The 24,509-nt window shown below is 39.6% G+C and overlaps 2 protein-coding genes and 2 non-coding genes across 8 annotated transcripts; 3 read left to right on the forward strand and 1 right to left on the reverse strand.

Moving 5' to 3' along the window:
• Positions 1-248: 248 nt before the first annotated feature.
• Positions 249-3,910, forward strand: EEF1B2 (eukaryotic translation elongation factor 1 beta 2). Its single transcript, XM_039554599.1, has 6 exons — positions 249-423; positions 614-736; positions 1,824-1,947; positions 2,321-2,387; positions 3,089-3,214; positions 3,717-3,910. The coding sequence occupies exons 1-6, from the start codon at positions 344-346 to the stop codon at positions 3,869-3,871; spliced, it is 675 nt and encodes a 224-aa protein (XP_039410533.1). The 5' UTR covers positions 249-343; the 3' UTR covers positions 3,872-3,910.
• LOC120410340 lies at positions 2,168-2,247 on the forward strand. The gene has a single exon (XR_005602422.1). It is a non-coding gene; the product is annotated as a small nucleolar RNA SNORD51 (small nucleolar RNA).
• Positions 2,704-2,837, forward strand: LOC120410343. Its single transcript, XR_005602425.1, has one exon. It is a non-coding gene; the product is annotated as a small nucleolar RNA SNORA41 (small nucleolar RNA).
• Positions 3,911-7,357: 3,447 nt separating the features above from the next.
• On the reverse strand, positions 7,358-24,185 carry GPR1 (G protein-coupled receptor 1). Of its 5 annotated transcripts, none has more exons than XM_010406661.3 (3): positions 24,151-24,185; positions 20,432-20,579; positions 7,358-9,496 (listed from the first exon to the last, which is right to left on the reverse strand). In XM_010406661.3, exon 3 carries the CDS (start codon positions 9,478-9,480, stop codon positions 8,434-8,436), a length of 1,047 nt encoding a protein of 348 aa, XP_010404963.1. In that variant the 5' UTR covers positions 9,481-9,496; positions 20,432-20,579; positions 24,151-24,185; the 3' UTR covers positions 7,358-8,433. The 5 variants fall into 5 exon arrangements, with proteins under 5 accessions (XP_010404963.1, XP_019146183.1, XP_019146185.1 ...); XM_019290638.2 differs by lacking the exon at positions 24,151-24,185 and adding an exon at positions 23,656-23,753; XM_019290640.3 differs by lacking the exons at positions 20,432-20,579; positions 24,151-24,185 and adding an exon at positions 15,763-15,939.
• Between the last annotated feature and the right edge of the window lie 324 nt (positions 24,186-24,509).

The following is a 24,509-nucleotide window of genomic DNA, read 5'->3' on the forward strand; positions in this document are numbered from 1 at the left end:
TCCGGCAATTTCCGCTGTTGCCAGCGGGGCGGGGTGTGGCAACAGCACAATGTTACAGAACCCCTGTAACGCTGCAAACCTTCCTAGGGTTTATAGTCAGCCTCGCTTTTATTACTCCGATTCTTCCCCGCACCTCTGGTGTCCCGCCCGCTAAACGCCCTGCACTGCAGGAGCCGAGCCGTGAGGAGCTACCTCGCGGCTCGCTCTCGCGGAAGGATACGCTTGCGCGCAGTCTCGCGGAGGGATACCGGCGGTATATAATGCCGGCGCAGGCGCGACGAGGCCCTTTCCCGCGGCGGTGGCGGTCGGGGCGGGCGCTGCGTGTGGGCCGCGCGCCGCCGCCATGGGCTTTGGGGACCTGAAGTCCGCCGCGGGCCTCCGCGTCCTCAACGACTTCCTGGCCGACAAGAGCTACATCGAGGGGTGAGAGGCGGCGGGGGAGTTCCGGGGTGCGGGGAACATGAGTCGGGCCTGGCGGGGACAAGCGGTGGGGACGCGGAAGGGCCCTGAGTCACCCTGGCAGCTGCACGGGTGGCACTGCTCGGCGGCCACCGCTGCTCCACGTGTTCCTGCGTGTCCCGAGCAGGGGGTTAATTTGCCATGTTCTCCGCAGGTACGTCCCTTCGCAGGCTGACATAGCAGTTTTCGAAGCGATCGCTGCCCCGCCGCCTGCAGACTTGTTCCATGCTCTCCGGTGGTACAATCATATTAAGTCGTATGAAAAGCAAAAGGCGAGGTATGGTTAAACTGCGAAGGTGCAATATCTCTGCAAACTAGCCTACAAATTGTTGGGTTTGTTCGAGTTTGAACAAAACTGGTTTCCGGTAGTACCACGTGGCATTTTGTGTTGTTGGAACACAAACAGTTCCAGAAGTAGGGCAGATCTCTTCTATGGAAGACAAAATTAATGACTTTCAGTACAGAAGAACATGGAAAGAAGGGGAAATATAAAAAGAAATACTATGTCTATTTTTTTTAGTGATTTTAAGTGTTCGTGAAAGGTGCTGCATTGACATCCATGGAGACTGCAGGCCTCTCTAAAAAGGCATAGCATAGGTAGGGTCAGTATTGCTACACTGCTTTTTCTGAGCCTCAGTCCTCTTCAGAGGAAACTCTTGCAGAGATGGTTGGCTCAGTCTCCAGTCCGCTTCCGAAGCTTTTGTAATGCTGAAGGCGACTGAGGTTCTAAAGTGGTTTCACAAAGTCCGCTCTAGAAACCACTTATGGTTCCTGAAATCAAAAGCCAGTTTTATGGCTCCAGTAACAGCAGTTCATATTAGCAATACAACTATGAGCTTATTCTAAGATACTAGGATATGTGAGCTGCAGAAGGTAAATTCAGGGAGTTCTGGTCCCTTGTCCTGTTGAGAGTGAGGGTTTAGGGTAAAATGTTCACTGAAAGATAGGAAAGTAGCAGTTACCTTTCAGTAATGTGTTTTCAGTCACTTGCTAGTTCTTAAACAAGTGAAAGTAGTTCTAGAGCAAGAAGTTGGTAATTCCTTCTAGACAGAATGTAGTGCAGGTAAAGGATTCCAGTAAGAAAGCTTTTTGTATCCATGTGCCAAGTTGGAGTAGCAGTGTTGGGCAGGATCGTACCAGCTTTGATGAGCTACAGCAAATCCCATATTCACAGATTACTCATCTGGCGTGTCAGGAGCATTGGGGGCTGTCTTTCAGGAGGTTCTGATTTCAAGTAGCACAACTGGATTTTTACTCTTTAGCACAAGGTTTTCATTACAAATGCGTTTGTAGATGCACTGATGAACTGGCAGTGATTGTACTGGCGTTTTAGTAGGTTCCTAATATTTGTATTTTTCTTTCAGCTTACCAGGAGTAAAGAAGGCTTTGGGAAAATACGGTCCTGCTGATGTTGAGGATACAACAGGTGTGGCCACAGATAGCAAAGATGATGATGACATTGACCTTTTTGGATCTGATGATGAGGAGGTACTTATGACCTTTTCGTATTATTTTTATTGCTTTTTACAAATAAATGCAGGTATGCAGATTTTCACCTCGACCTAGTTACTTATATTTCTGACTTTGATAACAGATCCTTCTTGGAATTCTCAAGTGTATCTTATCTTTGCAGAATAGGAAGCTTGGAAGGTAAACCCTCAAAATTTAGAAAATAATATGTTGGAATGGGTGAACTATCCAACTTTGACTGGTTACATGATGAGTAAAACAAAAAATCACCATCTTTCGGCTGACAGTTGTGATGATTTGTTTTTATCTGAGTAGATGCCAGTCAGTTTGGTAGCGCTTCGGAGATGCAGGGGGTTTGGTGCTTTACTGTAACTGCAAATTTCTCCTTCAGGAAAGTGAAGAAGCAAAGAAACTGAGGGAAGAACGTCTGGCTCAGTATGAATCAAAGAAGTCCAAAAGTATGTATGCATGCCAAGAACTTCCTAATCTTTTATGCTTGAGTTAATTTTCATGCATTTGAACAGGATGGCTGGAAACACTAATTAACTGTAATAATAGATCAGCTTGACTGAATGAGACAGGAGTAATTGGCTTCACTTGAATTGCCTGTGAACTCAGCCTTCCCACAGCAAATGGGAATGTTAACGTGCCTTTTGTTGTGCTTTGTACACTCCTGCTGCTTGTTCTTTCCAGAGACTGAGCTTCCTACATAAATGGAAATAACTTGAGGATTTTCTGTGAAAGTTTAGAGAAACTGCTGCAATGCACAAGTTACTCCACAGCTACTGGTCTGGAACTGTTCAGAACTGTAGCAGTTGCAGTATTCCCTCTGTGGAAAATAAACTGTTACACAGTGTTAAGCTCCTTCCCAGATCTTCTGAGAAGGACTTCCTATGTAACAAACACTGTCAGCTACTTAAATCTGTGTTCTTTTATGGGACTGTTCCTCAAGAACGTAGTGTATCTATGTATTGAAAGTTGGGATGTACACAGCTGCAGTACTTCAGAAATGTGCATTGGTTCCAGAGGCCTGTCACAGCTATGTGAGCAGCTTCTTGTTCATGAAATTGGATAAGTTGCTCTCGTAAAACTAGTTTGCAAGTATATCAGTGAGTTTTTGAAAGATTCCTTCCTTTTCATGGTGATTTCCTTCCCCCAGAACCAGCTGTTGTTGCCAAGTCATCAATCTTGCTTGATGTGAAACCTTGGGATGATGAGACAGACATGGCCAAACTAGAGGAGTGTGTTCGAAGCATTCAAGCAGATGGCTTGGTCTGGGGATCTTGTAAGTATGGGGAAATACCAGAGCAGGGAGAGGGAGAGAGTGCAGTCCCTTGGGATAGTGTATGACTAGTTGGACTGGCAGTCACTGCTTGCTGATCTCTGAAAGGCAGGTAGCTAAAACGGGGGAACTGCAATACTACAGTACTTCAGTGTCTTCATATGGTCAGAAAAGGTGTATTAGTGCAGCGCCCTGGTTAAGATTTGAATACAGGTTTTGAAAGCTGTAAAACTTTAGCTCTGCTATCCTGCATCTCCCTGTGCAACTGTGGATGCAGCAAACAAACTCCCATACCACCCACATCACTGGTTTTCTGTCCACAGAAAGAAACCCTTCTTCAGTCCATTGTAATGAACGCTGGGTTGTTAATTAGATGGTCCATAATGTGGAACAAAGGCTGTTTTTATGTATTCCTGAAAATTGCTTTGGTCAGTTCAATCTTAGATTGGTGTTTTTAAGAGATTCCACCAATAAAAGAGTACTAAATGCCTTTTTTATTTTGCAGCCAAGCTAGTACCTGTTGGCTACGGTATCAAAAAGCTTCAGATCCAGTGCGTTGTTGAAGATGATAAAGTTGGAACAGATATGCTGGAAGAGAGAATAACAGCTTTTGAAGATTATGTACAATCAATGGATGTAGCTGCTTTCAATAAGATTTAAGTCTTGATATATCTAGAATAAATGTTGTTGCAAAAAATGTGCAGTGTCTGTGCTTAATTAAAATCTTAGAGTAACCCAGCTCACAAATGTAATGTTTTCTGAATGGGTAAAGTAGAAGCTGGAACTGAGTTTTAAGGTTGCTCTGACACCTCACTGTAGTACCCAAGAACATGAGTGGAGAAAACAGAAAATTTACATTTACCATCACTTCAGTGTTAACATGGCTTTAAAACACTGAAATGCTGTTTGCTCCATCTGTGGAGAAATTGCTTCTTCGGAAATGTTTGTAATTTCTCTGGATGGATGGTTTTAAGGGAAAAGAGCAGTGCTTGGTCAAAGTGCAAGTAATGTTTTAGTGGGTAAACGAATTCCTTTTCTTCCGTGAGGGTGGTGACTAACCAAATACATCATGGCCTTTGTTGACAGTTAAAACTCCAGTGAGAGGGAGACGAAGCTACATCCAAAATGACTGCAGTGCTCTAAAGATAAGGCCTGAGACTACCCTGGTTCTTTCTCACCTGTTCTGTGATGTAGAGGGGTTTTTTGTTTGGTTGGTTGGTTTTTTGTTTGGGTTTCTTTCTTGGTTGGGGTTTTTTTGAGGTTTGGAAACATCTGCAATGAAATTCCGTCGAGTTCTGTGTCTTTATTAAACAGCAATTAATGTTGAGGAGGAGCCGCTTCCATGCGGGGTGCGGGCGGTGCCTCTGCGGGGCGCTGCGAGCCCAGCGCTGCCCGCGGTGCGGCGCCTGCCCCGGGCAGGGATCGGGAATGATCCACGGGCTGCAGCCCCTGCAGCTGTCTGACTCACTTACGTGATAGACTTGACCCGTGACCATGACTGAAACAATAAAAAAATAGATGAAAATGCAAATACATAGAGGATATAAAAAGTAGCAAAATTAACATCAGTTTGAGCTGTTTGCTCCAGATTGGTTTCTAGATTGATTTTGCCTTTTCATTTAACGATTGAAGAACCTATCAGGAATAAATTGTTTCCCAAAAACTATCCATAGGAATGATAAAAAGTTAAAAAGCTGTTGAAGTTGTGGAGCTTCTAGACAAATTCACAATTCTAGGCCTTGCGTTGGACTGACAGGATTTATTGTGAGCGTGAACTGGAGGCCTTTTATGTGCCACATTGGTCTCTGAGATGAACATGCCCAGTGTCAAAGCCTGACAGCAGCAGCTTAAGTAACTCCTTTTGTTGTTTTTCTCACAGAGCATCTGTGTGGTTATCTGGCACAGCAGCTCCTCCTTCTCCTTGTTTAAAAGTTTGCCAACTTCACATTATGTAGGAGCTTTGTTTATCATTTGTCTCAGAAAAAAAAAATCTGCCTGCTAGAGGTTTAAAGCACGGTTAAAGATCTGAAAGTGAATATTGTTACAGGCTCACTTGCCACCTTCCATAAACCTAGCTCTTAAACAGTACCCTTTCTGTGGTAATTCTCCAGCTGTTGCTTCTGCTAAATCCTGTAGCTTAGTTTTACCAATTCTGTCATGGTGCTGTTACAAGCAGGAAATTGGTAGATGCCATATTCAGAAAAACAAATTTATTAAAAATTCTGCCTCAAAAATGCAGGTTTTATTATGTCGGCCATCACTGTTTCTGACCTCCCATTCAATGTGCTACTTACCTTGATACTCTTTTCTTGGCCTTCAAATTAAAGCCCTAAGTGGATAAAACGTTTGATTTATAAATGGTAACTTTGTTAAAATACAACACTAAGTTATCCATGTGACCTGCCAGACTGGATCTGTGTGTTACATTTATGCTAAGCATGCTCTACAAACTCTTTGGTTCTTAAGATTTCTTTTGTATCTTGGGTTTTGGCAAGGTTTTTTTCCCCCGATGTTAAAAGGAAAGTTGCTGCACAGGAACAAAACACAAAAAAACCTAGAGAGCTCAGTCTTCCCATGGAGAAAATAGGTAGGCATGTGGGCAAGAGAATTCCACTCAATCCACATATATTTATGTTAGGTGTTTTTGTGTAGTGTTTGGGTATGTGCTGCTATTATTACTGTGTCGTTGTGCCTGTGAGAACTCAACACCCTGGAGTAAATGAGGCAAGACTCCCAAGTGCACCCCGTAACTGAAAGATCAGAAGAAAATTCCGTAACTTCGATATGTGATACACGGGAATACTGGGGAAAGAGTTTTAACAAAAACTAATCTACATAAAAATCTTCAGAAACACAAACTGTCTGGGAAGAAGATAAAAGTAACTAGAACCTGTCTATTATGAAATGTGTCAATAGCTATTTCTATAATATCTCTTTATATGATAGCACAGATTCCTTCTTCTGGTCCTTTTTTTCCATTGTGGTGAGTTGAATGAGCATTCCTCAGTCCAAGCAGCATAGAATTGTTGGTATTGTTTTGGAGACTCTTTGGAAACAAAAACTTAGAGCATTATCTGTTTTGTTTAGATACCTTTCATTACTCTTGAAGAAATGATTTTGATAATTCTGTAACTGATCTTGGTGTGAATGGTAGTAGTTACATTGCTCAATTGCTAATCCACTTAATGCCATAGATCAAGGCTGATTTTGGCCTTACTCAGTTCTATCCTCTCTCTTTCTCCTGTCTGCTTCAGGCTACACTTTCTGATCATTTATGCAAGATGGGACATAGGTGCTCCCTCATGTGAAAATCAGTCTCTCTGCTGTGTATAGGAACATGTGTGTGCACACAGCTGAAGAAAGCTGACATGGACCTTAAATCCCATAGTAGAAAGGGCCAGGGCTTGATTTCACCTTCCAAAATCTTTGGGAAGGAGCTGTTATAAGAAAAGACAGTCACCACACATTGCTGCTAAGAAAAGCAAATGAACAAGCTTCTTTGGAAACAACAAAATTTTATTACTTCACTTGGACTACAGTCAGGAGAGTACACCATTCTTGGAAAGATGTCAGGGAACATGTGAAGAAAAACTGCAAAATATTTGATTTAGGCACATTCAGCAGCACAGTGCCAAAATATTATGATGAGCAACTATGTCCCAGGCAGCAAATGACTCCAAGGAAGAATGCTGCTTACCAGCTTCCCAGCCCAAAGGGAAATACACTGAAACTCCACTGATCCTGCCTGACTCTCTCAGACTCTGAAACCAGAGTCCGAAGAAATAGTTATAGACCACAGTCAGACTGTTTCTATTTGTGCAGCTACCAATACTGGATGTGCTCATGCATACATATATATATTTTATAGAAAAGCAAATCTATTTACATATAAGGCCTCAATTACAGCATGAATGCTACTAATGTGTTGGCAGGCCATATAAACTAGGTAAATTATCTGAAAGGTAGTTTTATTCTATATGCATAGGCCAATAACTAAGAAAAAACAGCTCAAATTTACCCAAAGCTCTATGCTTTTACTTTCAGTGGAGTTTTGTCCCACATTCAACTTTTTAATTAAGTGGTATTGCATCAGAAATCTGTTCACTCCACATAGCATATATATATATATATATATATACATTTGCATTGGTGCATGTGTGATTCTGCAGCAAGCAACAAGTTGGAAGAGAATACAGCAGAACTGGGACTAATTCATCTTTCTTATGGGAGTGGACTCCATTTCCTGGATGAACTGTCTTGCCTCTTATTTGGAAAAGAAGTCTGAATTTGGCTACAGACTTGTAACAGAATACTGATGAATTCACTCCACCCATTTTTTTAAGCTTGACATTAAGGCAAACAAAATGTTATATTATTTCCGTATCTTTGCTTGAAAGAGCAATAAAGAGCAATAGTTTTAAACCTCTGTAGGACTAAAATTTTAAACATAGAAAAGAATGTGGCACAGAAGCTGTAAGAAATATTTTCACTAATTCTTTGCACATTTTGAATGAGTCTAATACCTTCTATGAAACATCTGCTCAGTATTTCGCACTCAGCTGGTGATAAAAATACAAGTGACCAGGAAACACAGGGTCTCCTGTCTTAGTTTTGAGTATAAGATAAAACTTGTCTTCTCCCAATGCTCTTTATTTCCATATTTTTCTTTTTTGACAATAGAAGGCAGCAATTCAGTGTTCCCTGTCGTGGCAGTCTTCTCCAGATGAAGAGTGGAGCCACTGATAGCTTCACTTAGGTGGGATGTAGCCAGGGGATTCCTCCTTGAGGCAGTAGTAGACAATCAGGAGACTCATGACCCAGTGATGTCCGGCCACAACCTCTTGGATGCAAGTGCCTCAATTAAGAGTGGTATCAGCAATGGCAAGGAGGAATATTTTTACTATGTGTTCTTTTGATATCGATGAGGTGTGGAACCACAGCAAAACAACAGGATTATAACAACATTCCTCATCAAAAGCCCCGTTAGAGTAATTCCACCTATGCTGATAACTTTCAGTTCAGGCTGTATGTGCATTGCAAGGACACACATCCAAATCACGTGTCCCCTAAAAACCTTTCCATTAAAGCAGCAAGTGCAATTAAGCCAGCTGTTTACAGAAAACTGCATATGCAAAGATGCACATCTGACTGGCAGATGTGAAGTCAAGAACACCTCCAAATCTCCTGTCAGCTCTTTTGGAGAGAGCTGGTGACAAGAGCAGTCACTGGGCAGTTTCACAATAGTGCACACGCGCATTGTCTGAGCTCCACAGCTGCTCGCTGACCGTTCCCGAGCGGCTCACCTCCCACAGGGCCAGCTTCAGCACCTCAGAGACTGTGGTCTTGACCTGGGCTTGGAACTTTTTGCTAATCAGAACATAGAGGATTGGGTTGAGGCAACTGTTGATGAAACCAAGGCCAGTGGAGAGTGGAATGCCATCCTGTAGTAAGTCATGCAAGTTTTCATCATGGTGAGCAGACAGCTCCACAATGCTGAATATATGATATGGTGTCCAGCAGACAAAAAAAGCTACAACTACAGCAATGATGGTCCAGAAAAGCCTGCTAGAAGTCAATACAGTTCTCCTCTTCACTTTGACAATCAGCAGTGAGTAGCAAATAACCATGGTCACTAAAGGAAAGAGGTAACCAAATGCAAGCCTCACCCAAATGAGAATGTGATGTGTCAGCAAAATAAGTTCTCTGTCATGCACATGGAAGTTGTTGTAGCAAATGGTGACATTGTTGAGAACCGTAGCTGTGTCTCTAAAGTATAAGGCAGGGCCACCAATAATTGCAGCTGACATCCAAATGATCCCACTCAGAACGAGGGTGTTCTTTACAGTCCTGTATTTGTAGGAAAAGACTGGGTGGACAAGGCGAATGTAGCGGTCAAGGCTGATGAATGTCAGGAAGAAAACACTGGCAAACATATTAAGTAGTGCAATGAATGAGTTCATTTTGCACAGCCACTTCCCAAAAGGCCAGTGGAAGCCCATTGCCACATATGTAATATAGAGGGGCAGGAAGAGAACAAAAATGAAATCTGCAATGGCCAGATTCAGGAACCAGAGTGTGGAAACAGATTTATCCCACTTAAAGCCCATAAACCAGATGACAATGGCATTACCTGGGACTCCCAGCAGAAATGCCACACTGTAAAAGAAAAGGGAAATGATATGGGCAATGCTGAGGGAGGACTGGGGTGACTCATCTTCCTCAGACAGATCGTAGAAATAAGAGTAGTTCTCAAAATCTTCAAATGTCATGTTGCAGAGTGGCTTTCTGGGGGAGAAAAGAAATGAAATGGTCAAAGGAGAAATGTTTTACTGCACTGTAAATAGTAAACTGCAATTCTTTCAAGTTCTTGGTCATAAACCACAAACATTGACTTAGTTTGGTGTATCTATCACCTTTTATCTATCAGCTGCTAGCACAAAGCTCATGAAGAATTTTGGTCACAGGCATTTCAAGAAATGTTCCAATCAAAACAGTGCTGAAATCTCCAAGAACTGTTTTCCTTACATTAACTTCTTAACAGACAGCACTGAGCACAGTACCACTAATAAATTTCTAGGAGACTAGATTTTTGCTGAAGTATGATTTTGCTATTCTTTTGTGGTCAGGTTTCATACTTTACTGCTCTGTTCCTATGTAAAGCAAGTTTTATGGGTTACATCTGCCTAAAATCAGAGGAGCATCAGACATCTATGTAGGGAAAAAAGTTCACTAAAAATGCCAGGAAGCCATCTTTTATAGAATTACACCCACCACCCCTTCCTCAAATTATAGTTAACAAAACAACAGACAGCAATTTCTCCAGCAACTAAAAGTTCATGGGTTTATTCATCTCTTTCATGTATGTCCTTGTATAAAGAAATAATAATTTTCGGGCACATTTAAAGTATTGGATTTCCTTAACACAGCAAAGGATGTAGAGAAGAAAACATACAGAACATATTGCAGGGATAATACAACTGTGGTATTCTTCCACTAGTGAGCTGAGAAACAGGTAATAGATGAAAGAAAATAAAGCTTCCCATGAACATAAAACACACTGTAAGGGCATAAATGAAACTATTTGTGGGTCCTTTTTTTTTTTTTTTTAAGACAGAATTACAGAATTTTCTTAGTTTTCTTCTCTCGCAAAAGCTTCTGGAACTTACAAGTACAATGTGATTTTTCACATAGAAATTTTTTCTGTGGGTGGGAGGGAAGGGGAGGGGGAGGGGAAAGTGGAATATAAACCAAAACTGAGGGAAGAAAAATTAATGGGAAAACAGACAGGAAACAGAGTTTGAACAACAGAAAGAAAAGCAGTCAGAAGTTATTTCACAGTATTATTTCACAGCGTTTATTTCGCAGTATAGACAAAGCTGCAGCACATCACAGGTGGCCACAATCAGACAAAAGTATCTGCAATGATCAAAACAATTATTCTGCTAAACTCAGTTATCATTTAAAGCTGAAATTGTTTGGCTGGACTCAGCTGCACTGAAGACCTGTGCCTGAGAGCAGTCAATTAGCTGTACTATGAATTATCTTACCGCTAAACTTCAGAGTGCTATCTCCATTCCGAAACCAAAATTCAGCCCGCGCTTTTGGAGCTCGGCCCTGCATTCCTGTAATTCCATTAATTATAGCATGCTAAGGACAACAGGAGAGCAGCCTCCAGAGCACACTGCCTGCAGAACCACATCTGCAAACCTGTGCTCATGTACTTACCTTTCCTCCAAAAAGCAGTTCGCTCAGTTTGAAAGGATTACTCGCACCAGTGAAGCTACGCATGTGCACACGCATTAACAGGATTAGACTTCTCATTTGTAGATGGATAGACAAGGAAGGAAAAAAAGGTTGTGTAACTTTATATCTCTTGATTAAAAAAATGTGTATTAAGAGTCAGCACAGCCTGTTCTGTCAAGAGGCTGTGATAGCATTTGTGATTTACATCAGGCTGAAGGAATGTTATTTGGTTTGCTGTCCTGATAAATGATACTTATTGGCCTGCATTTATGTAATTACATGCCCCTTGAGGGTGGATTCTGCATCAAATACCACTGCCACCCATCTGAGTAATTTTTTCAAACAGCTTAACAGCTGCTGAGAGAAGAGTATAAACATGAAGCAGTCCCACTAACATCTGGAACATTACATTTGGACAGTCAGGTTAATAACTGGATTTTTAAGGTTTGCCCATACAAAAAACTATCCCTTCAAATCAAATTTATGCAACTAAACAAAAAAATTTCCAACTATAATGACAATGATAAACATTTGCCTACTGTCCAACAACGTTAATTTTATATTTAACATTTCAAAGATGATGTATAGCAGGAGAAAAAACACATACCTAAATAAATGCCAAATATTTCCCAAGCCTCCTGTAGTTTAAAACTCCATTGAAAGAGCACACCTTTAGAATGCAATTATTTTTCCAAGCTTATATTTTTCCTCATCTCTAACTCTAGTCTTCAAGGCCATGACTCTTTAGCAGTGGGAGTAAAAAAGCAGGAGGAACATTGCTTACCACTGCTCCAAGTGCACAGATGCTGAAATTAGATTCTATGGCTAGGGCTCAGCAAAGACTGCCAATTACATTTGCAAAGCCCAGAAACTCTTACTTCTGACATTGACATATAGGAAGCACTTCTATAGAAGGACTCATGGTGTTAAGCCCTGTCCTGAAAAAAGATAAGCAGTGAGAGATTGTCAGTGGAGTTACACTGGTTTACATCAATGAGGACACAGATTTTTTCCATTAACCATAATTCATCAGAGATGTTTCTCTGTGGTCTTGAAACACACTGTCTCTTCATACATGGCTCTGAAATTAATAAATTTGCAGAGTCAGAACTGTCTTGCAGTTCAAATCTGACTTACCAGGATATGCAGCCCAATAAGTATCATTTATCAGGACAGCAAACCAAAGGTCTTGTGAAGAAATCTAATTGTATTCCTTATTCTGACACTAATTTCCTGTATGATCTTTGACAAATGGCTTACTTTCCAAGCTGGAGAAATTCTCATTAACTTGTTTGCAGACTGAGGCTCAGTAGAAAAAACAATACTTTCAGACAGCAGTTTCTGCTTGGCTTTTAGGCAACTGCTAGAAAGGGTAAGGGAGGTTTGGGACAGTTCATTGGCTCAGCGTCTGCTGGTCTGGGGAGCCAGTGCATAGAAAACATTTTTCAATAAACAGGAAAGTGTGGTTAGAGGCCTGCCAATAAGCCTTGGTAGCAGCCACAGGTTAAAGAACAGTGTTCTATTGCTTATGGATTAATATAACTAAGTTTAGACTTCTTCCTGTCCTTTTTTTAAAGTTTTATTTTAAATAGTAAACACTCTGTGCAAAGTGTATGCTCAGCATTTGCTTGAGGAGTCCGTTCCTGTTCTCTGAGCCACAAGCAGCTCTGAAAACTGAGACTCCTTGATTCAGTTGCTTAATTATGAAAATAATTGACCAGGAGGTTTCATTTCCTGTCCTCTTCTGTAAAACAGAAGTTAATTACTAAGTGACTTTATAGGAATATCACATGATGGCACTTGGTGCTTTTAGATCCTGGGACAGAATGCAGAATTGTCAAGAAATACAGATCATCAGGAAATATTTCTAAAATACAAAGCCACAGAACTGCTAGGAAGAGACTTCACAACATGTTGAATAAACTGTCTTTCTCTGAATTTCAGCAGGGAATTACAGACTTGGATCTCAGTTGACATATTCATAGCTTTCTACTAAAAGTACCTAGAGTTTGTGTCCTCTGCCACTATTATAGTTAAGCTATAATGACAACTTGGACAAACTATTGGATTTGCCTAAAATAGAACAGCTCTTGCAACACTAAGAATGGCCTTACAGTTGTGACATGGGACCAGTACTTTGGAATCTATTCATGGCTATGCCACATGCATCCTGCTTGACCAGGGGAAGTTGTTTGACCTCTCCACACCTCAACCCTGAGGTCAGCGGAACAGCTTTGGAATTAAATTACATTGGGTTTTCAGTCTAAAATAGAAGAAAACAAAAAAAAAAAGGTACAATTTCCGCCCCCACTTCACTTGAAGCAAAATCCTCGTGGGGGTTCAAAGTTCCCTGGGCACCACACAAGTTAGGACCTAACTGAATTACACTGGCAGTCTACACCACATATTCGGGCTCAGCCCACACAACCCCTCTCTCTCACATTTGGTCCTTACTACTTTTGAATTTTACAGAAAGGTCAAAGGGAAGAGTTTATTCATTGTCTATGTTAGTTAAAAGTTAACACAAGTGTTTGAGTGGTAGTCCCCAAAACTATCTTTTCAGTGTGATAAATAGTGTTTAGAGCCTCTGGCCAGCTAAATTGGTTTCAGAGGTCACAGTAGTGGGTCCTGACTTAACAGGAAAATCATGGTTTGGAGAGTTGGCTGTCTCAACAGTTCATTTCATAGAGGGAAGATATTACAAAAACCCTCTTATCAATGTCTTTTTGAACAACTGTGAGCACATCATATTCCATGCGTATTATCTGTGGCTAATGGAAAGCTTATTTGATTGCATCACTTCAACTTCTGTCATTTGCAAGAGTCAAAAGTTGGAGAACAACTAGTTTCACAAAAGGTCACCTAAAGCCTCCTTGTCATACTGTGTGTCAGCAAGTTTGTCGAGGTATTGAATTCAGTCGAAAGACCTCATAATTTTTTCTTGGAACTTTTGAGGTGACAAATTTCGAATATATCTATCTTCAAAAACATGAACATGAAATTCACCTGGCAGTTTATCTGTAAAGTTCAAAACTCAGAAGGCTGAGCAAATTTGCTAGAGGTACATATGTATTTCTGGCAAGCGTTTTACAAAGACATAGGATAGATTCTAAAACACACAAGGAATACTGATGAAATTACAGACTGTCATGGACTCATATTTCTCCCTCAAAAGGACAAAGCCAAGATAACGACTTGGCCCAAAGCAGAAACATTCCTTTAGCAGGAGGTGCCTGATACACTCATACTACAAAATGAAATCCTAGCTATGCTACAGTTTAAGCCTAACGTTGGCCCTGCAGGCAAAGCTACTAGGCAACAAGCATTTTAAGCTATAATACACAAAGGCAGAATCAAGGCTTGTGTCTATGTTTTCTCTTTCACAGACACGCACACAAACAACTGTCTTTTGACTATCCTTTTAATAGATATATAGATATATGGTAACCTAATTACTTCATATGTCATCCTGAATTCAATAACTGGAACAGGTCACAACAGATAAGACATGAGACTGGAAACCTTTTCAAGCCACAATATAGATGTATTTGTTCTAGCAGATAAGAAAGGAATGCAAATAACAATCATTCTCCATCATGTCTCTCAGTGAAGCAGTGTTAGAAATGTGTTTGCAAGGTACTGGCTAGACATCTCCTAAAACTGAGGCCAAAACCAACTTTCTTCGAGCAAGGCCAAACATGACCCTGTTAGTCATAACACACCGCCTCATCTGCGGTATTGAAGTCATTTGACCAGATAATAGCCTGGTAACATTTTACAGAGTGAGTGTTACAGCAGGATTAACAAACCCATATAGCACAGACTCAGTCAATATCGGTAAAGCTGTGATTTCAGACCAGCAGTTTTGCTGACACAGAAATGTGAAACAAAAAACGGAAAATCCAACTCTATATCTAAATAAGGCTGCTGTAGTAGGAAAAGTATCACAGTAGTTCTGGCCTGAATATAAAGTATCTTCTAGACAACAGCTGCAATGGAGCAGTGTACCATTTCCACAGTCAGGTACCTGATAAATGTCTGCAACCAGCAGCTGCGTATCACCAAAGCTGATTTATTTTCTTGCTGATCCCAAGCACCAAGTCTTCCATTCCCAAAGATGACAAAGAAACTCAGATGTCCCAGGATATGCACTGGGGAAGGGGAGGGGGCACTTGGTAACTCCATAGTTAGCACTTGTTTCTGCTCTTATTCCCTTCTGTTAATACAGCTAAAAATAAAAATATATTTTTTAATATTCCTTTGGAACATAAGATGTTGCTGTAGCCACTGCAAATCACGTAACCACAAAAATTGTCCATCAGAGTCAGAAAAATGACTGGTCATATCTGTGAAACACTTAAAAGTAGCACTATTTTTAGAGAAAAAATTCTAATATTGTTACCAAAAAAAAAAAAAAAAAAGACATTGCCACTTGAGACTCAAAAATTGTCTTATGTACTGTATGTGTCAGCACTGCCAAAGTATTTACATAACCAGTCATAATACTTCAGTATTCATAACCCTTACTGAAATGAGGTTCAAGTGAGAAGTATCATCAGTCTGGTTTACAGACGAGAATGCTGAGAGTGACCTACAGGAAGTCTCTGATCAAACCAAGTGCTAAATCTGGAGTCCCTGCCTAGTGGTTCAACCACAGTCCTATCCTCCTTTCTTAACTTAGCACTGTCCCTTCTCTCATGGTGAAGTGAAGAAACCGCGGCTTCACCTCTGGGAGACCTTCCCCTTCCTGAAGGGAGGCTCCCTTCTGCGCCAGGATGTCCATTGTGGTGAAGGAAGACAGAGCTTACCTGAGCAGCCCTTAGGGCTTCCGATCTGTTTTCTCTGCACGGAAGAGAAAAGCAACCTGGATTTCCACCATTTGCTTGTCATAGCAACTGCCCTGTGTCTGCAGTCCCAGGACATACCTCAGAGCCATTAAGCATGGCTCTCAGATGACAGACCCCAGCAGGTACACCATATATCCTATTGGCTGTGAGGTAACACACTCATCAAGTATTGTTCTGTGGAAGCTTCACGTGTTTTCTATTCCTCCTCAAAGGCCAGCAGTATTTTCTTTGGCTACAAGCCACCATGATAACTACATACCTAGAGCAACGGAGATACCCGATTAAAAAAATTTAAGTGCCTCAGCTTCGCAGTGACTGGATTGATGGGATAATGAATGCTTGCATTTCTAATTAATTACAGCCTTTTCAGGTTTTCATGCAAAAATTACTTGGAATTTTTACTTTGCAACTGTTTCACATATTTGCGATGAAAGAATATTTTGACTAGGATTCATGTGATCATTACATGATTATGCAGCTCTGAGCATGTTTTTTTAAATGGTTGTACTGTTTCAACAAACAAATGCTTTAATCACAACTCCCTCCTAACAAAAAGTAGCAAAGTGAGAGCAGAGGATACAGAGTAAATGCAGATTTTTTCTGCAGTTGCCTCAGCAGACTAAGGCCAACTAAACATAAGTTAGACAACAGCCGTTCTAAAGGTACTGCAAGGCAACACCAGGTCATTACAGAAAAAATTCAAAGTAACACTCTCTCCAGCAAGATACAAAATACCTATCGAATAACAGATAAAAAATAGATTACAATCTGCTATATTTACACTCCTTTTAACAAGAAGAGTTAAGAAATAACTCCAGAGAAAACTAGCACCGCAACTCATTCCTCTACTATGCCTTCTTACACCCTATTCAATTTCACAGATTAATTTCCTAGTCACTTATTACTGTATGCTTGGTTGTGTACTGCCCTCTAAATTGATCTCTGTTTTCCTAGGTTTATTCTACTCCTCATTAGTACACACCAGCAGTTTATTCTAGCATAAATGTAATATTGCTATGCTTATATTACTCTTGACACATACTCTTGCATGGGTATATCAGAAGATGCAATTCCAAAATACTTCTAGTACACATCTTATCAGCTGGAATGTTTCAGATAGCATACTTTAGTATGTCCTCACAGTTAATATACTAGGATCACTGTGTACAGTAGATTAAGGGCGTCAACTTCTGTATCAGTGTTATTCTAATATTCCTTCTCATACAAAGGTAACTATTTTTTTACGTTAAGATCAAGTCTATAGTAAGTACTGCCTTTTTTCCTGCAAAACTGAAAAATTCAAATCGCTAAACAGTTTCAGAAGGACTGGATATTCATCTAGCTCCCTAACATGGTATGGGGAACACTCCCTAGTGCTGAGAGGAGTAGATGGCATCTATGATTAAGGTGGTAAATTAGGAGCTTGGAAATACTGGTTTTACAGGCTTCCCATATTACCTTTGCAAATCACTTCCCACTTGACTCTGCCAGATATGGTGTAACACCCTCAGTTAACATTACTCAGGTTTCTTAAAAGGGCAATTTTTCTTAACATTTCCAAAATATCTCATTAAAAGGATGTGGGGCTGAAGCTCATTAAAAGGGGATCACTAGAAAGAAGAGATGGGAGTTTAGAAAGTGGAATTACATCGACTGTACAGGACTTACTACTCCTTACTACTGACATCACTTTCCTTCTCTCCTCTAGAAGGCCTCAGAAGGGAATGAAAATTGTGTGCCAGGCTCACACTTGCTGAAAGAAGCAAGTACCTTATGTTGGGAAACTACCCACAGGCCCTAGTCTTTGAGATCAAAACCTCACTGGATCTAGGCACTATAAGCACATAATGAAAGACAGTTCCTGCTTTGTTTATAATTAATCAGCATAAAGAGCTATAAGAAGAGTAGGGAAAGGAAGAGACATTTCTTGCCCAAAGCCAAACAGTAAATTTGAAGGTAGAGTTGGAAGCAGAATTCAGAACTTGCCAAAAGAATAAAGAGGCAAGTATCTTCTGTGGGTAGAGGGAGAAGATGCTGGTTCTTAGTACTTGTGCCTTGTGATTCTTGAAATACATTCTTCAAGGAGTATCAAAAAGAGACAAGAGAGCCTGGGTAGAAGAAGAGAAGTAGGATAATGCTACAAACTTTTTGCCTGCTAATGTCCCTGGCAAGAACTGAAGACTTCTACAGTGCTGCCCTTTGCAGATAACCCTTGCAAGCAAACCTAACTTGCAGCAATGGGTTTTGTCAGCTTCCCTCTGAACCCAGTAATGAAAAATTATTGTATCTGTAGCAGGTTTGTTCAGCTCCTCTGAAGAATCATAGCAAAATGGTGGGCCAGGTATAAGAGAGCTGCAACAATTCAGCAGAAATTCCCTTTGGAAAAAAGCTGCCATGGGCTAATACACTCCTGCTTTAAGGTCCTCAACCTCTGGAACACACTGAAGATACAAAGAGCACAGAAGCAGCTGAACTCCCCCAGAAGTATTATATGCCACCTTTGAGGACACATAACTTCTTTTTTTTTCCTCAGGAGCCTCAAGCACACCATAAAAGCAAAAGCAAGTGTGAGAGAGCTCACCTCTGCATGATGGCATCTCCCCTTCTAGAACCAATGTCTCTTGGACACTGCCTACCCCAGCCACAGCAATCCCTTTCTTCTGCTAAGAGGCCATGAGAAACTGCTCCTCACAGTCGGCTCTCTTGAGCAAAGGCAGCCACAACAGAGCCCTGCACTGTTGTGAAACTGCTAGCTTTAGACTGAATGAACACAAATTAAACCATTATCAGAAACAATGAGTGCAAATTAGCCAGACAACCAGCCACCACAGTAAGAGAGACAGCTGAACTGCTGGCACTTTCCATGAGACAAAATAAATAAATAAGCAAATAATAAGACCATTCAATAGATTACAATCCCCATGAAACCTAGCTGCTGCTTAGTGCTTGGAACAGCAGAGTTACTAATACAATATTAATATCTAATAACAAATGACAAAGTTCAAGTGTCTCTTAAAAAACACAAGGAGAAGAAAATTCTTTAAGGCAACTGGCTTTATTAGGAAACAGATATAAATTTTCCTCTTGAATCAATTTATCAGAAATAAACACAAATCTAAGCATTTCAGAAGTTGCTCATTAGGTTGTCAGCAGAAAAAGAAATTCTTAAAAGAAATAATGTGTAATGTACAGTACACAGAAATTGCATTATTTTGATCAACACTTTTCCTCTGCCCTCACCCATGCAGTAAAAATGTGTAATCAGATCCTGCATAGGAATCCTTTTACAGATCTTCCCTGACTTATGATCCTTTTCCACAAAAGCAATTAGAGAATCCAAACCATAAATTCACACTCCAGAGTCAAATAACTTCCACTGTGCCACACTCAAAGAGATTCTCAGTTCAACAGAAGTGGACTCCAGTGTCACTTATAGCACATAAAAAATCCCTAGGGTTGAAGTAAACTTGACAGGACCTCTATCCTGTCTGCCTGGCAAAAGTTGCTGATAGTGTTTTAAATTTGGCCAGAAGTTGCAGTGACATTAAACAAAAGTAAATTGGGTTGTCAAAATATTTGCATTCCCCAGTTCAGCTGTGGCAGAACAATAATATGATAATAGTGAAAGATGATAATGAAAGTAAGCTATCATAAGTAAATTAATCTTGAAATCAGTTTCTACATCTGCTTTGACAAACTACTTTACCTTGACATACCCTTACTCAATCTCTTGTCCTTAACTAAGAATTAGTAAGCATTTTATATTATTCAGTGATACAATTTTATTCAGCTGTGTTTTAACTCACAGACAATGTTCAATGCATATATGTCCTGTAAGTCCACAAAACCAGGTCTGGGATATTGCTTGGCTTGCAAGATCACATTTAGAAAGACAACAGATGACAATGACACTGTTATCACTAAGTGGGAATAGGAGGTGGAATCTATTCCTGTCTCATTGTGTGGTAGTATACAAGGCTTCAAATCTTATTGTCACTTCTAGGAAACACGTTCCAATACACTTAATGAAAGGTAGATCCATATCCTACCTTATTCCACAACAGTTAGGGAAAACACACACACTTTCCAGCTGAGATCACAGAAACCTTATTTAATTCTGCAGAACTGTAATTCTTCAGAACTACTTTGTTGATCTGCTATGTAAGTTGAAATGATTTCCAGTTTCTGTTCTAGAATCTGTTCAGATCAGAACTGATGTATTTTTAACTAATAATACTGGAAATTGCTATAGCTATAGAAGACACACTATCCCTAAGCAAATAAAAAAAATAAAACCAACACGTAGGGGACACGGAGGGGCGAGAGAGATTTAAGCCAAGGTCACTTACCATTCTTTGACAGGATATAACTCCCTGAAGTGTGTGTTAACATACTCAAATGTAATTAAAAATTAAATTAACGCACACTTTCATATCTTTTCTTGGTGCTGGGTTGATTCAAAGTAATCTGTAAAATGAGTATTGCATTCTTTCTTCCAAGAAACTCTTTTAGCCAGTATATGCTATAGCACCTTACAGCATCTGCCCGCAAGTGTTGTTGCAGCTGTAGAGACACATTATTTAGAAGGTAAGGGAGAGAAAGATTTTAAGTATAAGAGAGTTTGACCTACCTTGCTTAGTTCTTTGAAACAAAAGGCACTGTAAATCAGGGATGTGAGCTCTGTAGCAGAAGGAAGAATGAAATGATCTGCAGAGTTCAGAGTGACTTCAGTGTGATTCCAGCTGCTTCACTTGGCTACTGCCTTCCTTCTAATAAAGCTGCAGAATGATATAACACCGTGTTTGTTTTCAGCTGAGGAAGTTGTTTCCAACTTCCCTTGGTTTTCTAGACCCATTTTTGAAATATTGCCATGCTGTATAATCCCAGTATTTCACCAAAAATAAATGTTAGACATGTGAATGAATCATTTTGGTCAGTGTCCAAGCAAGCAACAGATGTGGTGGCTGATGAATGGAAAGAGACCTTACAGTTGTGGGCTGCTTTTTGTTCTGCAGAGAAGAGGTTGAACAGTATTTCTTTGTAAGCACTCTGGTTTATAGAAAATAATGTTGAATGAGCTGAAAGATGTTTAAAAAGTCACACTGAAAGCATCATTCTGTAACTTGTACAGTGCGATACATTCATTTGGTATTTAGGAATAGTAGATTAATCTCCTTTTGTGTGTAAGAGTGAAGTAAGCTCCTCAAAACACTAATTAGTGACTCTGTCAGAGTGTATAAAATTGGTCAGCAATTTGAACTGGATTTTAGGTGACTGGGCCCAATTCCCAGTTCTGTAAAGAGCCTGATGAGTTTTTGTGGCCAGGCCTCATGATCTCCATGTTGCTTAATTTCTCAGTCAGTAAAATGTAAATATTATTCCACTAGTATCTACCTACCATAGCTTACCTGACTCTAATGGTACCACACTCATCATATAATTTAAAATCAATTAAGCATCTGTCAGTCCACCTTGCCAGTGGAAGCAATAATCTAACAGTGGTATTCCTCTGCCACTAATGCAAAACACGGAACGTTCCACACTGAATGAATCTAGTCAAGACAAAATTTTCCAGATATCAAATATATTGATTCCAGTGAAAAATTAGAAAGAAGAAACTCCAACAAACCATTCAACCATCAAAAAAAAAAACCCACAGAAAAGTGAAGTGCTTAGTGAGATCAGCTAAACAGGGATTTCAGCATTTGGTTAACAAGGCTATCAGTTCTTAAGCAAATCTGTTTAGGTTCACAGACCACAGATGTCTTGAGAGGAACCAAAAACTCCTTCTAGCAAAACTAGTCTTCTTTATCTTTCCTCCATTGTTCTTGTTCTGCCAATATAACCTCAAACACTGAAAGTGTTTAAAGTTATACATGTACATTGTACATGAGTGAGAAAGCCTCTAATTCCATGAAAGGAGGATGGGGATTATGCACAGACCCTCTGGACCACGATGAAAAGACAGGGGAGCAGGATTTCTGTGAATATACGGAGACAAAGTGGGTTGCCGGCGGAAAGCACCTCACTTATTTCTTACATTTTAAAGATTACCTGTTTTCTCTAGGTAACTGATTGGTGAATCTTCACTAATAAAAGCTCTTAACAGTAGTTATCTCCTTTTGTGCTGAGGGGTTTTTTGCCTGTAATGGCATGTGAGTCTCTGTCTCTCTAGGTACTTTGCCAAATCTAGTTATTGTAAGGCAGTTAATTTAAAGGTTTGCGCAGTACTATTTCAGCAGGACAAAAGTGGAAATTACTGGGTAGATAACTCCCAGACATGATCCACAAAAAAAGATAAAAACCCCAGCAAACAGTCACAATTTGCCAAATACTCTTCACTTTCTCGGTGAGCATTCTGGAGAGTGCAAAGGATTCTTGCAGTTTGGGGTAGTGAGGAAGTGTCCTTAAGGAGCTGTTTCCTTCACCATTAACTAAAACAGATTTCTGACTACTTTAACATATACTGGAGTTGATACCTCAGCTCTTCCATCCTTCAGAACCAAGGGAGGATTAAACCCCACAAAGCAATTTTCCTCACCCTTCCTAACGACTGCACCAAATATGAAATAAAAATGCAAAGGGCCCAGAAGTCATTTTGCAGAGGAAAGTTTTCATAGGAAATGATACTTTTCTTTCAAGAATAGCAGATTAATGCATTTAAAATAATTTTCTACCTCTCTGTCCTACCTACATTTGCTCCTTTTCCCTTGAAAAGGACTTTTGCTTTGATGAGCAATTACCCAATTTGCACAGTATAACCAGCATAGTAACATACCTGAGAGGGGGAAAAAAGAGAACAGAATTTTACAGACAAAACTGCATTCCATCTGAAAGGATTCACTTCTACTTGTTTTCTGTTTAGATCTAAATACAGCATTTAAATCATATGTAGTTTCGATTAACCACAGTGGAAATCTTAAATCCCTGAAAAATGTAAGCTTAGGCTCTAAGTCTTTCGTTTTAGTTCTTTCTATGCTCAGACATAGTGAAACTGGAATGGTGAGTCATAAATTACATGGCTTTTTAATACACACTTTTGTGCAACCCATTAACCATTGACATAACTTTAGTGTGATCTTTTCAGATAATTTTGTGAAAGTTACATGCTTGGAAGAAAATTAGTGAGTAAAAAAATGCCTTATTTACTTTCATGTCTTCTCCTTCCTCTATCTGGAAGTTATATTTTATTTTGCCATGTTATTTGTGCTTTTTCAACAGGGTAAGTAATCAAAGTCTTGGAATTTTTACTCTACATTAAGTATGGCAATATGCCAGACAGCTCCAAAGAGGGACATGCATTCATGAACATACAGTACACGTGGAGCTTGCAAAGCAGAGAAATACTACTTTAAACCTGATGGAAAAAGAACAAAAGGGAGGATTTACATACAGATAATAGACATTGGGTCATCCAGTAGCAAATAAACTGGATCTATTGAATAGCAAGATAACTTTAAAAAGCACTTCTGATTCTTTGGGGACTTTTTAACCCTATAAAACAAAACAAAAGCAGAGGATGTATGGAAAAAATATACAGGGGAAAAATTTTCAGAAATGCTTTACTAGTATTAACCAAAGCACAAATTACAAAGCAATAAAAAAGCCAAAAGTAACTTTTAATATATCTGGATTGCCAATTGCCTGATTGTTCTGACAATTATACCCACCGGATCTTATAAAGTTGCCTATTAGTATGTGCAGATAATCTCAGCACTAATCAACATCCCATCAATGTTCACTAATTCAGTTAAATTGTATAAAACACGAATTTGCAAATTAGGTCAAACAAAAGACATTAAGTTTTTCTCAGGGTTAATTTAAGCTGAACAACACAAGAAAGCAACTACTTACTGTTGTTTACAGTTCAGTCTTTTTTTTTAGAAAAGTAATTCTTCACTGTTCCTTTGTCCTCACTGTTTGAATACCTCATCGACTAAAATCCACTCTGGAAACACCGAGTTTAACTACCTGACAATCAGGAAAAGGGTAATTTCCTCCCTTGCTGTGAAACTAACGGCTATTCATGCCTATCCTTTAGGTAAAGCTGTAATGTTTACTTGTGGCTTAACTACCCACTATATACCAGAGTCAGCAACTATGACAAAATTCTCCAGCGACACATTTGAACAAACCACCCGATGAAGGAAGGTTTGGCTCATTTAGGCAGGTCCACACCTCCTTCTATGCTGGTATTAACAATCTGAAAGGTTTTCATGTATAACACATTGAAGAAATTCAGCAATTCTGCGGAAGGTAAAATCCTTCCCCCATTACTTTAGTTGGGTCAAAACACACAAGCATATAAGTGAATTGCTATGCATGTATATATGGATGGTATATACATACCAGTTCAAGCTTCAGCACTTCATGTAACTCCTGCAAACACAGTCAGCGGTGTTACATTCTATGAAATAATGAACATTAGAGAATAATTTATTATAGTATATATTTATCATGTGATGTATGTATTATATATTATTATATAATGTATAAAATGTATTATTATATAATGTATTTTTACATGATACCTGGGAAAAAATAGTCTTAGAAATACTCTTTGTCCTCCATAGATTTTGGTTTTATACGTGCATTTTTTCTCATTTTCCACAAATAAGTATTATTTTCTACATAATTTTCAGACCACAGGTATTCAAATTCTATATTCATATGACAATAAAATAAGAGATTATACCTGCCACTCACAT

This window comes from Corvus cornix, chromosome 7, assembly GCF_000738735.6.
Source record: "Corvus cornix cornix isolate S_Up_H32 chromosome 7, ASM73873v5, whole genome shotgun sequence".
Lineage (NCBI taxonomy): Eukaryota > Metazoa > Chordata > Aves > Passeriformes > Corvidae > Corvus > Corvus cornix.